General features: G+C 46.2%; 1 protein-coding gene across 1 annotated transcript in view; it reads right to left on the bottom strand.

Moving 5' to 3' along the window:
- LOC135915606 (uncharacterized) overlaps positions 1 to 13,363 on the bottom strand; it is a 54,660-nt gene that overhangs the window by 2,044 nt on the left and 39,253 nt on the right. Inside the window, exon 4 of the mRNA XM_070535969.1 lies at positions 2,100 to 2,222. Coding sequence (XP_070392070.1) covers positions 2,100 to 2,222 — 123 coding nt within the window. The remainder of the gene's footprint in view (positions 1 to 2,099; positions 2,223 to 13,363) is intronic.

Genomic DNA, 13,363 nt, shown 5'->3' with positions numbered 1-13,363 from the left:
CAGCTTGCACGGAGAAGCCGGCCAGCGGCGGCGGAAAAACCAGGGACTGCGCAGGCAGCTTGAGGACCCTCCGACAATAATGAACTTGCTCATTGTTCCCTGCCATGCGCAAGCCACTATTTAAATCATTGGAGCTGAACCTATAGGTCAGATTGTCTGGAGAAAGATTGCAGAAATTGACAATTTGTAAATACGTTGCAGATATACATCTTCCACCTACGATGAAAGTCGCCTTGTCGTCCAGCGAAATCGTATGAAGACACGAATGTTTATCTCAGGTTAGCTGGGAACATCTCTGATGGACGATAGCTAGTTACCAGCGGCAATGTTTGGGCACATTAGAATGCAACTTCTCCGTGAACTTTATTGTCATACAGTAACAAAATGAGAAGTAGTAATTACATGTAGGAATTCTGCCACGTATTCTTGTTTCTTTTTTATCGCTTGATGTAGTGTGAGGCACGGATTCTTGTTTTTACGTACAATTACCTTGCTAACGACACATTTACATTTGATAGAAACGCGCGTAAGAGATTCTAGAGCACTGTCTTACGTTCTCAGCAACAAACGACAAGAAAGGGGGTTAACCGAGGGACCCGATTTTTATTAGTCATATCATAAGAAGCGAACAAACACGTACTGGCACCAAGGACAACAGAGGGGAAATTACTTGTGCTTAATATATGAACTGAAGAAACGATGAAATAATGGAAATGAAAATAGATGAAAAAAGCAACTTGGCGCAGGTGGGAACGATCCCATGCACAACCTTCTCAGCAACGGAAGCATTTGCAAACAGTTTTCTGCGAAGCGTGAAATGTCAAGTGCTGTGTGTTTTCTCCTCAGATGCACTATTTTCGGAGTTACGGGCTATTAGATTCGCCATATTATAGTAGTGTTACGAGACATGTGCGTATGAACGAGCCGACATTGCAGCAGCACCTGACAGCGCGAAGAAGACGAGAGAGTAGAAGACGCTGAACGAGCTGTTGGTCGGCCATACTGTTCCGAACGCCTTGTGTTATGCTGTAAAGAGATTCTATTAGCATTTTGGCTGTATGTTAGCGCCGTGATAATAGATATAAGGGGACATTAAAATATTGTTTCTGCTTGCTCGGCTAGTTTGTATGGATGCAAGGGTACAAACTGCACGAGAAGATTGAAAAAGTAAGAATGAAAAGAGAGCAGCGGGGACTTGAATACGAATTTATTGAAATGTGAAAAAAAAAGCTTTAACTAGTATAGATCTAAAACGTCATGTTATTGCCTAGACTGCGAGTCTCGGTTAGCCTAATGGCGGTAGTGTAGATGCGGTCCAGATTTAATGAACGCAAAAATTGTGTCAGGAGCGAGAAGATTCATAGAGAGTAGTGCCATGGAGACGTTTCCTATCAGCAAAAGAGGAGAGATATTTTAGCAACATTTCACTTAATCTTTGAGACAGGGAACAAGCTTATTCGTTGTCCGCGTTAACTCAAAAATGTGACTGATGATTCTGCTTATGTGTACTTGTATCATAGTAGCCGTTGTAATAACATGACACTCTGGTCGTGTATTATTAAAGGTTTTTATCGATTTCCAATAAGCTCAGCTATAAGGTTGCGCTTGTCAGTTCTCATTCTTACCCTCCGCGCCGTGTCCTCTCGCAGTTTGTATCAATGTATTGTAGATGACGTAGTAAATTCTGCACCTATGTTTAACCGCTAACTAAGGGATTGCTTCACACAGCTCAAACGATTGGCCATGATAAGCTTGAGATGGTAACAGCGTCCGGCACGGTGTGCAGAGCCTAAATATTCACCAATGATAATAAGTTCTGAGCGCAACCAGAGGATAGGCGTGAATAACAAAGGGTGCCATGTGAGTGCTATAAATTATGCACAAAAGAAAACATGATCAGCTACAGCACGCAAACATCAAATAAAACATACTTAGAATACTTTGATTATCGCACCGGTGCTTTCTTTGTGTGATAAAGGCATTTTAAATGTACTTTTAGTCAGCAAGCCTGAGAAAAAGATTCATACCTTCACTGACCTACAATTGTGCAGCAATGTTGTAGAGGTAAGTAAAATGAAATATATAAAGGGCCGGCTTACGGAGGTTGCAGCAAACGGATCCGATTCCGCATCCACTTGCAAATATCCAATAGCCTGGGGCGCAGCGATGCCAGGGAACGCAAGAATAACCGCTGGACTGGCAGGAGTAAGACACTCTCTGAGCTGCGCAAAAATAAGAAAAGACAGTTTCCTTTAAGCGTGCCTGAGAATTAATAAACGCGCCAGTTTCGCTTACTCTCATTACGTAAGCGCGAGCATTTTCTTACTTAGTTTCTGTCGTATTATCACAATATATTTTATTTGTGCGTTTATTGCCTGAGAGCAAAGTGACAGCAGGGTGCTTAGACACAACCATGGAGCGACCAACTCACTTAAGAACCGACTCACTCAGACCGACTGAGAATCAAACCGAAGCTTGGGCCTGAGTCTCAGGGAATCTGGCTGAGGACAATTTTGGTGAGTCTGAGTGCGAGTTACACCTAAGCAAAAATCTTATTTTGTGAATGAGTCTGAGGGAATTCCGTTATCTTAAACAACCTATACGCACATATTCCTGACAAGCGAGTGCTTTAGTTGCAGGTACCTTTTTCGTAGGTGGATAGTTTTGCTTTGTCGGGATTCTTTCGCGCTTGCCCTTGACGTGCTTAAATCATATGAGATCGTAATCAAATATTATAATTTCATTACACCACAGGCGATGCACTCAAGCCGCAGCTGTTATTTTGAGCGAGTGTTATCGATTCGAAGAGTGACAAACGAGAAGTACTATTATAGCCTCTAAACGCGAGAAAAGCAGAAGTACAGGTATATTCCAGAAGTTTTTCAAATTGTACCTCAAGGCACTTACGAGCCATCTTTTCCAAAGGGCCAGTATGAATAGAAGGCAAAAGCTTAAAATTTCGGATAGAAATGTTACAACTGCCAACTGTCAGCTCAGCTGCGCATTAATTAGTGCATGAAAAAAAAGAAACAATACGAAACGCACATGCATATCCTGAAGAACGCATTTTGTAGTTAGAGTTTCAGGAAGCAGTACGGTAGCTAGCTGGGCAAGTCGGTACATCTGCATTATTATTACTTACAGCATGCACTACAAGAGAGAGAGAGGGAGAGTCAAAGGAAAGACAGGGAGGTTAACCAGAGATTATCTCAGGTTGGCTACCCTGTACTGGGGGAGGGGCAAGGGAATGCGATAAGTAAGAGAGAGAAGGAAAGAAGAAATAAAAAAAATTAGAAACATACACACACACGCACGTACACATGAACTGCTTCTGTGGGCACTGTCACACAGCCCACAAAGACGTTCCTACTGTTACGCAGTGTCACCATACAATCCTACGTCACACAGTGTACAGTCACAATTTGTCAGAAAGTCCTGTGTCCTTTAAGTACCGCAACAACGCCTTCATAGCGGATCGCGCTGATGTTCGCGTAGGCCAGTTTCCGAGGATCTTGTTTTCTGTCATTGGACGCTTGTCCAGTTTTTCTAGGCTGGCTGAGGGGACTGCTCTCTGCGGGTTGAAATGAGAGCACTGACAAAGAAGGTACGCGATTGTTTCATTGCACACGCAGAAGGCACAAAGTGGGCTATTGGCCATTGCGATAAGAAAAGAGTATGGATTTGTAAATGCTAGTCCAAGCCACAGACGGACTAGAAGGGTGCAGTCACGTAGTGGAAGCTCGGGCGGAATACGGAGCTTTAGATTAGGGTCCAGGGTATGAAGGCGTGCACTTGTGAACTCTGATGAATTCCATTGAGATAATGCCTGGTCACGCGCAAGTGCAGAAGGTTTTTCCGCTGCGTCGGCTCTCGAAAGAGGAATGGCAATGCGGTTGACGCCGTCATGGGCAGATCGGGCAGCTGCGTCTGCTCGATCATTGCCATGCATGCCACAGTGACTAGGCAACCACTGATATATTATATCGTGTCCTTCGTCAACTGTGCGATGGTGGACTTCTCTGATCTCTGCGACGAGCTGCTCATGTGATCCATAGAGCAGTGCTGAGAGTTCACTCTTTAGGGCGGCCTTGGAATCACAGAAGACTGACCATGCGTGGGGTGGTTCCTCCTGAATGAAATGAAGAGCCGCACGCAGGGCTACCAGTTCTGCCGCTGTCGTTGATGATACATGTGACGTTTTAGCTGTATTTTGACGGATATTGTTGGTATCACCACATCAACAGCCGAACTTGCAGATATGACTGAGCCATCGATGTAAACGTGTACGCGGCCACTGTGCCCCTCATGTAAAAGTTCTAATGTGGCCTGCTTCAGGGCAAATGAGAGAATGCTAGCTTTCTTCATGATTCCTGGGATGGTGAGGCGTATTTCAGGTCTGTGCAGGTGCCGTAAAGGTGAGGATGGTTTTGCTGCAGGCATGTAGTTCGATGGAAATGAGGTACGATTGGCAACAATTGTACGACTGAAAGTAGCGTGCGGCCTTTCTGCGGGTAGATCGGCAATATGGTGAGAAGGTAGTCGGGCAACGTGCCGAATATTCAACCTGAGAGCTCGGTTGCCAAGTAGGTTGATATTGGGTGATCTCGAGCTATAAAATCGTTGCCGCTGTAGACGCAGATCTCGGAAGACCGAGACACATCCTTAAGGCTTGAGCTTGTAGTCCTTGGAGTGCACGCAGGTTTGTTTTGTAGGTGTTACCAAGCACAGGGAGGCTGTTTCTTGCAAAACTGAGGAACAAGGCGTTATAAAGCTGCAGCATTGACCACACCGATGTGCCCCATGACTTTCTGCCAAGAAATTTGAAGAGATGTACTATCGCCATTAACCTCTTCTTTAGGTATGAAGCGTGCGGGCTCCATGATAGGTCCCGGTCGATAATTACCCCTAAAAAGCGGTGTTTCCCTGCATTTGCAACTGCTTGCCCATTTACTCTTAAAGAGTAACGCTTCATTGCCTTCTGAGGGAATGTAACAAGGCAGCATTTCTCTGAAGACAGGTCTCAGTTCTGTTTTCGCAAGTACAGTCACGTTAACCTAGCTGCCTTTTATAGCCGTGCTCGTACCTGCAGTCGCGTTACAGCAGACGCCCAAATGCAGATGTCTTCGGCATAGATAGATACTTCAACTGTGTTGGGCAAGCATATCTGACTAAGCCAACGAGCACCAGGTTGAATAGCGTCGGGCTCAACACTGCACCTTGCGGTACTCCACGGAACGTTTGGTGTTGACTTGTGGCGCCTTCCTCGGATATCACGAAAAAATGCCTGCCGCTCAAATAACTGTAGAGCCACTGAAAAGTGCGGCCACCGATTCCGGCTTCAATGAGAGCCTCTATAAGGGCATAATGTGCTATATTATCATAGGTGCCTTTTATGTCAAGGAATAATGCCGCAGGGAGCCGTTTCAGACGTTTTTGATGTTAAACAAACGTGACCAAATCAATTACATTATATATGGATATGCGTCCATGTCGGAAGCGTTCTAAATTTCCAGGTACCTTTCCAGGTGCGTCAAAATCATTCTTCCCATTATTTTCCCTATGCAACTGGTCAGAGCGATGGGGCAGTACGATGATAAATCTAACGGTGATTTATCAGGTTTGAGAAGTGGAACGAGGTGGCCGCATTCCCATTCACGTGGAACCAAACCGTTGCGCCAAGACTCGTTGTAATAGTTTAGCAGCATGAGTCATCCCTTCTGCCCAAGATTGGCGAGCGCCGCATAGGTAATGACGTCCGGTCCAGGTGACGAAGGGCGCCTGCAAGTCGCCAGTGCCGCTTCAAGCTCCTTCACCGAAAACATTACATCCATGCGAGAATCCTGTGGCACAGGAGTGACACATGGTGTAAGTGTGCGTTGGAGCTGCAAGCTGGCAAGTCTTGAGCAAAATTCTTCAGCAATTTCAATTTCGCTACGACCTTGGTACAAAGCGAGGGATTTGAATTGACCATGCTGTTGGGGTGATACGCGAAGGCCACGCATGGCTCTCCATATCTGAGATAATCGCTGACGTGGATCCAATGACTGACAGAAAGGTTTCCATCTTTGAGATTGTAGTGCATCAATGCGGCGTTGAATCTTTTTTTGTATCCGCGTTGCCTCTCTGAGATCATGGATTGATTTAGTTCTCCTGTATCTTCTTTCAGCCCGCCGTCGAATTGCTCGTAGTCGCTGCAGTTCGGCTTCAAATTCTTTGTATTACGGGAAAGGCTGAAAAGAACGCGTAGCCTTTTGCACGGCTTTTTGAATTTCGTGTTCCCTACTTGAATGGTTCCCTGTTCCCTTGCTGACATACTTCCTCCATGTGCGACCGAAACGCCGAACAGTCAATTCGCCGGAGGGTCGTGGATGAGCATTTAGATAATCCCTTGATCGTAAGGTACGTCGGAATATGGTCGCTTCCATGTGATTCGATTCTGGAAACCATTGCACGTTTTTTTTCAAGACGCCGAGAAACCAGGGTCAAGTCTAGGCAGCTGCTGTATGTAAGCCCGCGTAAATATGTCGGTCTACCATCGTTGAGGCAGTAAAGGTCGTGATGTGTGGCAAAGGATGTTTGTCTCCTTCTAGTGGAGTACATCTTCAAACTCTCCCAAAGCGGATGGTGATCATAAAAATTTCCGGTGCGAATCGTAGGACCGGGTGTTGCTGATAGCCCGTCATGCAGTCGTCGTTTAGAGTCAAAGCCACTTGAAGGAGCAATGTAAACAGCGAGGAGTGTGAACGTAAGCTTATTCGTTTTCACAATTAAACGAACGTATTGGTTGTCGTCGTGAGGTGGGACTGAGTGCAACACGTATGTCAGATCACATCTTATATGTGCAGTTACCTTGCTCACATCACCACAGGTAGACAACATGAATTCCTCATAGCCAGAAATGCGTATAACATTGTGCACGTTCAGTTCGCAAATTACGAGGATGGGAAAACAGTTTTCGAAAATAAAGTGTCTAAAATCTGAAATTCTCGATTTGAGACCGCTGTAATAGAGATGGTTTGACTTCCTTGTGGAAGGGCAGCGAGGGGCGGGCCATGGTGCTATGCGATGCTTTGAAGTACTTGACTTAGTGCGTCTAGTACTTGCAGTGCGCTACGAGCAGTCGGAGTGTCCGTGTTAGTCAGAAGTAGACGCATGACATTCGTGTGCGATTTGAACACAGCAATCACTTGTGAATCATTGTCTCGCATTTGGTAAACTGAAGTGACATTTGATTTTAAGTGGCCAGTCATGTGCTGTGGCTCTGGCGCGTAGCATCTCTTCAGCAGTGCTGGCCACACCTCACTTGATGAAGCATGAATAGCATGGTCGCTTTTTTCGTTGACATTCGTGCTTTTACTCGAGACGGAACAGGAAACGGCGTTGCCGGACGAGACATTCCTCTCGAACCGGAAGAGGATTTCGTAGACTTTCATTTGCGGGAGCGATGTCGCCTTATCGATGCAGAAGCATCTCTGTGTGATGATCCGTCTCTGGCCATTTTCCTCAAGATTTTCTGCTCTTTCTTTAGGCGTGCGAGTCTTTTGAGGATGCAGCGTGTAAGCCTTGACAATTTCTGCATTTCAGCTCTGTTTCCCGGCAATTGTCAGTGTTGTGTTGTTCGGAACATCGTGGGTATATCGTTGTATTTCGGCAGACAGCACTCGCATGTACAATTCTTTGACACCTTCTGCACTGAAGTGGTTTGGGCACGAAAGGTGCCGAAAGTGGCCGACCTTTACATGTGGTGGTAGGCACTCACCTCTAAACATGAGCCTTACACAGGTCGACTTGCCAAGGCGCCGAGCTTGTAGTAAGGGGACACTATCTGTGGCAGGTTTGCATAAAAATTGGCAGGTCGCTGTCGCTAATCGATGTGTCGATATCATAAACAACACCAGCCCTGGTTTCGTTGTCCTGCGGAATGAGGTAGTGGTCACTGATGTTGCCCAGGAGCTTTACTGCCATCAAAGCATTGATTGCGCTTCGGTTGTGGACATCAATAGCCAGGACGTTCGAGTATTAATTCTGATATCTTTGATTTCTCCCGGGACAAGAGCCTCCAGAGAAACGGAAATCGCTTGTCGATTAAGGTGGTTGAGGTTGTTGGCAGCTGTGTCCGGCACAAACAAAATGATGTGCGCCGATGGCCTTAGCTGTGCCATGACGGTAGACTTACTTGACGAAGACCGTCCGCTGATGTTTCTTCTCTTCGCCTTCCGGTGTACCACTCTTTCGAAGCCTTCGTCATTTGAGGCGTCATTGCATGAGCAGGAGTACAACACAGTGTCCTCGCTATCAGCTTGACTATTAAGGAAATTTATCTTCCTCGGGCCGGTTCCTGCCGAAGCAGTCACCTCGCGCCGGCATTCTGCCGACTCCACTTCCATTGCCATGGTAATGGGAGCGCCGTCTCACAGTAAAACGCGGGGAAAAGACGAAAATACTCCACCGCGAAGGAACAGTGGTCTCTAGAGGAATCACTTCGTCTTCGTCTCTCCCATGCACTACAAACACTGGCAAAGAAGCGATAGTCAGCGACTATGGATGCAATCACAGAGGATTATAATTATCCGTAAACTCGTTATACCTGGGGTGAGATGTGGGTACCGGTCGTCCCGTCCCTTGCAGCCGCTATGTGCCATGTAACTTAATTGCCAGGCCCTGCGTAAGATGTGCAAAGTGCCCCGGTTCGACACGGAGGAGAGCTTGGCTGGAGAATTGGGGAGAACGAAGAGCCGTGGGCCGCGTGACTCTCATAGTAGACGTTAAAATGAAGATTGGTGAATCAATTGATGTTGAGGAATATAATACGCTACACGATCATTTAAAAAAAAAATGGCTGTGGCTTAGGTAAGGTTAAGCCCAGGATGCGAAGCATACTAGCCTTTATTTTAGTTGTTGAACCACTGTTTAGCCTGGTGAACTGCTGTTGCTTGGCTATATTTGGTTCGGCTAGACGAAGAAACAACTCATGCATTACTTCTTCGCCTTCAAGAGTGGAACGCGACAGCGTTCCCGTCGACCCGCCAAGGGGTGTAAGACAATGGGCTACAGGGCAGCGACTACGCGCCCCGCATTGGACGCGGTGAGCGTCGAGCAAAGCAGCGTTCGGCGCGGCAACGAAATGTGCGCCTGAGCAAGAGACGCACGCCTTAGAAACAGCGCGTTTCTAAGGCAACACCGCATTCACTAGAGGCGCTTTTGTACCGCTTTGAAGCGTTGTACTCGTGGCTCAGTGGTAGCGTCTCCGTCCCACACTCCGGAGACCCTGGTTCGATTCCCACCCAGCCCGTCTTGCAAGAGTTGAGCCAAAGCCACTTCTCCTCTGTCGTGACGTCACGGTGTCACGTGATTTCATGGTCACCGCCGCGCCTGAGGAGCTGGGTTGAGCCCTCGTAATATGCTTCGCATAAAATAATGGAAAGAAGGACCAACCAAGTATCGACGCCAAACAAGACAAGGTCAGCGTTATTGAGCCGTTCAAAGAGCCATTGCTATATATATTTCGGTGAACGAGGGAGAGCAGTATAAAACAAATAACTCCTAATAACGAACATGTCGATTACGTTTGGCTTCGGTGCTAGTTATTATTCAAGTGTTGTTTGTTGAGCACAATTCCAGTCCACACACTCGACCTGAATACCCTATAAAATGAAGCGTGTACGTAATCTTAAGCAGTTTTGACTATCAACAGTACCTTCGTTGAATTTGTGACGCACGTGAGGCGCGTTTTCTTGCAGGCGCACAGAAGAAACAGCGTTCTATTACAACACAAAATTATTCTGCATGCTTGACTTAGAAATTTTTTTTAGTTGATGTGCCACACTTACAGGATATGTATATAGGACGCTGAGCATATTGTAACTCAAGTGGCATCGTTTCTCACGTGATCGTTAAAATGCATCAAAACTGCGATTTTGAGGTTTGTAACTTAGCGTTTTCGTGTCATCGGAGAAATTAAGCCTATGGAATGTCCCCCCTACCGATAAAAGGAGAAAAGAAAGCATCCCAGGTAAAAAGCCACATTAGTCACTTTTATTATTTATTTATGACAGGGTAAGTAAATAAGCCTACAGGGGCCGAGCTCTGTTTTTGACATGTAGCTTTCAGCGTTGATGTTGTGCAAGTAACTTAATTTTCCTGTGCAGGTCAGAAACCCTTCAGTCCGCTATGAATGCCTGCGTTTTTGACCACTTTGTTTTTTGCCGGTTTCCTAATACATGGTCCAGACATTTCAGAACCACAGAAAATCTGGGATCGAATTCGCGAAGCTTTTCGTTTGTAAATGCTGTTTGCCATTGGCCAACCGGCTTCATTAATATTAGGCCTGTTATCTGGATTGGCTTAAATCTTGTCTCCCCTACAATTTTAGTGCAAGACGTTTTTGCGAATACAACCCCGGTTGTTCTCCAGAGCAAGATTGCATTTTCAAATGAAGTGGCAATGAAATATGGCCACAAAAAATAGTCTTTCTTAAACGACAATAATTTCAATTAGATTTAAATATATAATGAGAAAAGTTCCTAGACAAATTAGAAATTCATATAATGCAGAAAAGCGAGACAATTCTATATGGTATTTATCTTAATCAAGGTTACGGCAATGTCAGCCCAAGTACCCACTATTTTACGTTTTCTCCTCGACGTATCGGAGATATAATAAATTTAGTGCATTCGAATATTTTCGATATAATCCTACGTTACCACAGCTGTGGTTTAGAAAACGAAAAAACAAAACAAAAAACTCACAGGACTGTTACGAGCGGGTAACGCGAATGTCTAAGCGTTAGCTGTGATGTGAACTTGGCGTTCTCGCTCCCGATCGTGTGGGGGTCTATCTGAATGCCATGCTTTCCTCGTGCGAAGAAGGTTTTACAGCGTTCTTGTTTACACAACTACGCCCATCTCCGGTGGCTGAGTGCTCTCTGGTTTTTACGCATGCACTGGCGAAGCCGCGCGACGTAGTATTCGTACTGAGGCACCACCGCCGGCGCTCCCTACGACGCAATATTAAACACCACCTGGTTTACCAGGTGGTGTTTACCAGAATCACTTTAACCAGTGACTCTGGCATCGATCTTGCTTTTCTGATCTTTCTCATTGCGAACGGCACCAATTTCGCGAAACTGGGCTACGAACTAAACAAACTATGGGTGCGTCTGTGCAATTCCTATGATGTGTAAATGCGAAACGATTACTTGTCGCTCAATGTGCCGTTGAGTTACGTTACTGAGTTTCACGATGGGGCGAAATGTAGCTGAGTTTAGAGCTGCTGCGTTACGTTTCCGAGTGTAATGTAGCTGCTCATGAGGTCGCAACAACCTAAGACGAGAAACAAGCCATATTGCGATCTCGCAGCTGAGTTTTATTTGCCAAGTTCTCAATAGTGTTTCACGCACATTGCGTTGAGTGTTCTTTAACGATGTCACCACTTTTCAGCACGACGACACCACATTGCTCAGTTATGGCAGTTTTTTTTTTTCGAGTGGCGCCACAGTGTTGTCGCTATATTTCTTCATCGGGTTCGTCGGCGAGCTTCACGTACTATGGGAGGATGTCATAGTCGTTCTCCGACGGGTACCTGAAGCGCTTTGCGTCTACTTGTCGCCGCGGCTTTTCTGGCACGGCTTTTATTGCGATAGCAATTATATGGACACTGCAGGCGCATTTCTGCCGTCGACGTCGACGTGAGGTTCCGTATCAAGTTCAAGGGCTATAATATCGTCGCCGCGCGCCGTATGCTGTATGTGCGAGTGAAAGCGTGCGAGGGTGAGTTGGCGATCGAGGCTCAATTTCGCACACGAAAAGAGAAAAAGCGGGGAGGGGGGGGAAGCGTGCCGTCTTCCATCGCGCACAAGAATCTCGGGGGAGGGTAGGGAGGGGGGCGCATTCTACTCCGGGCGGCCCAGGCAGCCACGCGTAGCCGCCCCGGCCCCTGCATCTTGAAAGTCATCTGCGACGGGGACAATGTCCGCCGTGGGTAGAGAAGGGGGGGGGGGGGTGCAGCGTTCTACTTCGGTATGCTGTATTTTGAAAGCTATCTGCGATGGGGACAAACTCCGCCGCGCGCTGTATTTTCGCGGCTTTGTTCGCGTTGATAGGAGACGCAGCACGAAGGTCAAGGTCAATTCGCTCGCTGCTGCTGTCGCACTTTCCTCACTCCAGCGTTTGGACAGCGAGTTTCCGCGGTCATTGAGCGAGATGTGTTCATGTTTGCCTGTGCGAGTGTGACACCAATTTAGTTACTAGGGATATGTTTACGAGTTTATACGGCCGATAAAACTACTATCCTTACTTCGTATAGCTAGCTGTCCACTAATTTGCTATCGCAATCGATGCTTCCCCTTTCGGGCGAAACTGCAACTTATTTTTTTTCAATGACGGAGGGGTCGCACAATGAACCAGGTAATGCTCTCGCATACAAAAAAAAGCTTTAAAGTTAAATTATGCAAGGCCGATTGAACACATCAAACCACCTGCGCGTGTGGCCGATACGGTTGTTTCCCGGCTGATATCACAGACGAAAAGGTGACATTGAACGTTTTGCAGGGCGATGCAGATGCGTCAAAGCGCACCGACACTGTCTTACCCCCTTCTTGGCTTCGTTTCGCGCCTCGATCGATAATCCAGACAACGTTTAATTTCTTTTCCTCACGAAGGCGCCACGTCACAAACATCTTGTTGTTCTTGTTCTTCGGCGTCCACTTTTGCATAGAGTCTTCGGTCATAGGCTTCATCACTCGGTCGTCTACTGATAGTGAAACACCAACACATTGTCATGTCGGGACATGCAGGTTGGGAACGACTTACAGGGGTTGTATGAATCAAGTGCTCTAGTGAAGTTCACTACACACTTCTACGAAAAAAAAATGCAAGAACAAAAACGAAAAATGAAGAGAACTCCGAAAGCATGTTTCGTCATCTTATGGTAAAGGAAGCACATACATTACGGAAATAAATGCCTTTATAAAGGCCTCTAGGCGCGATAAAGCCATCTTTAATGGTCTGTTCTCAGGGTGCAACACCCGCAGGAACACTTGACTCCTGAGCTGGTCACTCAAAGTGCCAATAACATAGTAAAACTCTTATCGCTAATGTAGAATTCCAGAGATAGTTGAGGATCGAATTGAAATGTATCGCTTCCTGGCTAAAATGTAAACTGGCACGCTTTCAACTAAATGGAGAAGACAGTTCGGTGCCATAAAAACCGGAACACATTCCTCCGCGTGAAACGTTTTGCAGGGCAGTGTTGCACCATTAATCGATGAAACTGGGCGCCTTAATATATGGACGTATTAAATATTACTCGATTAAATTTATATATTGCGTATTTGTTCCAGTTTTCGATGGAATAAGAGGAAGTC

Source organism: Dermacentor albipictus, chromosome 3, assembly GCF_038994185.2.
Source record: "Dermacentor albipictus isolate Rhodes 1998 colony chromosome 3, USDA_Dalb.pri_finalv2, whole genome shotgun sequence".
Taxonomy (NCBI): Eukaryota; Metazoa; Arthropoda; class Arachnida; order Ixodida; family Ixodidae; genus Dermacentor; species Dermacentor albipictus.
Note: the sequence above shows the minus strand (reverse complement) of the source record. Positions and strands in the feature narration are given on the sequence as shown.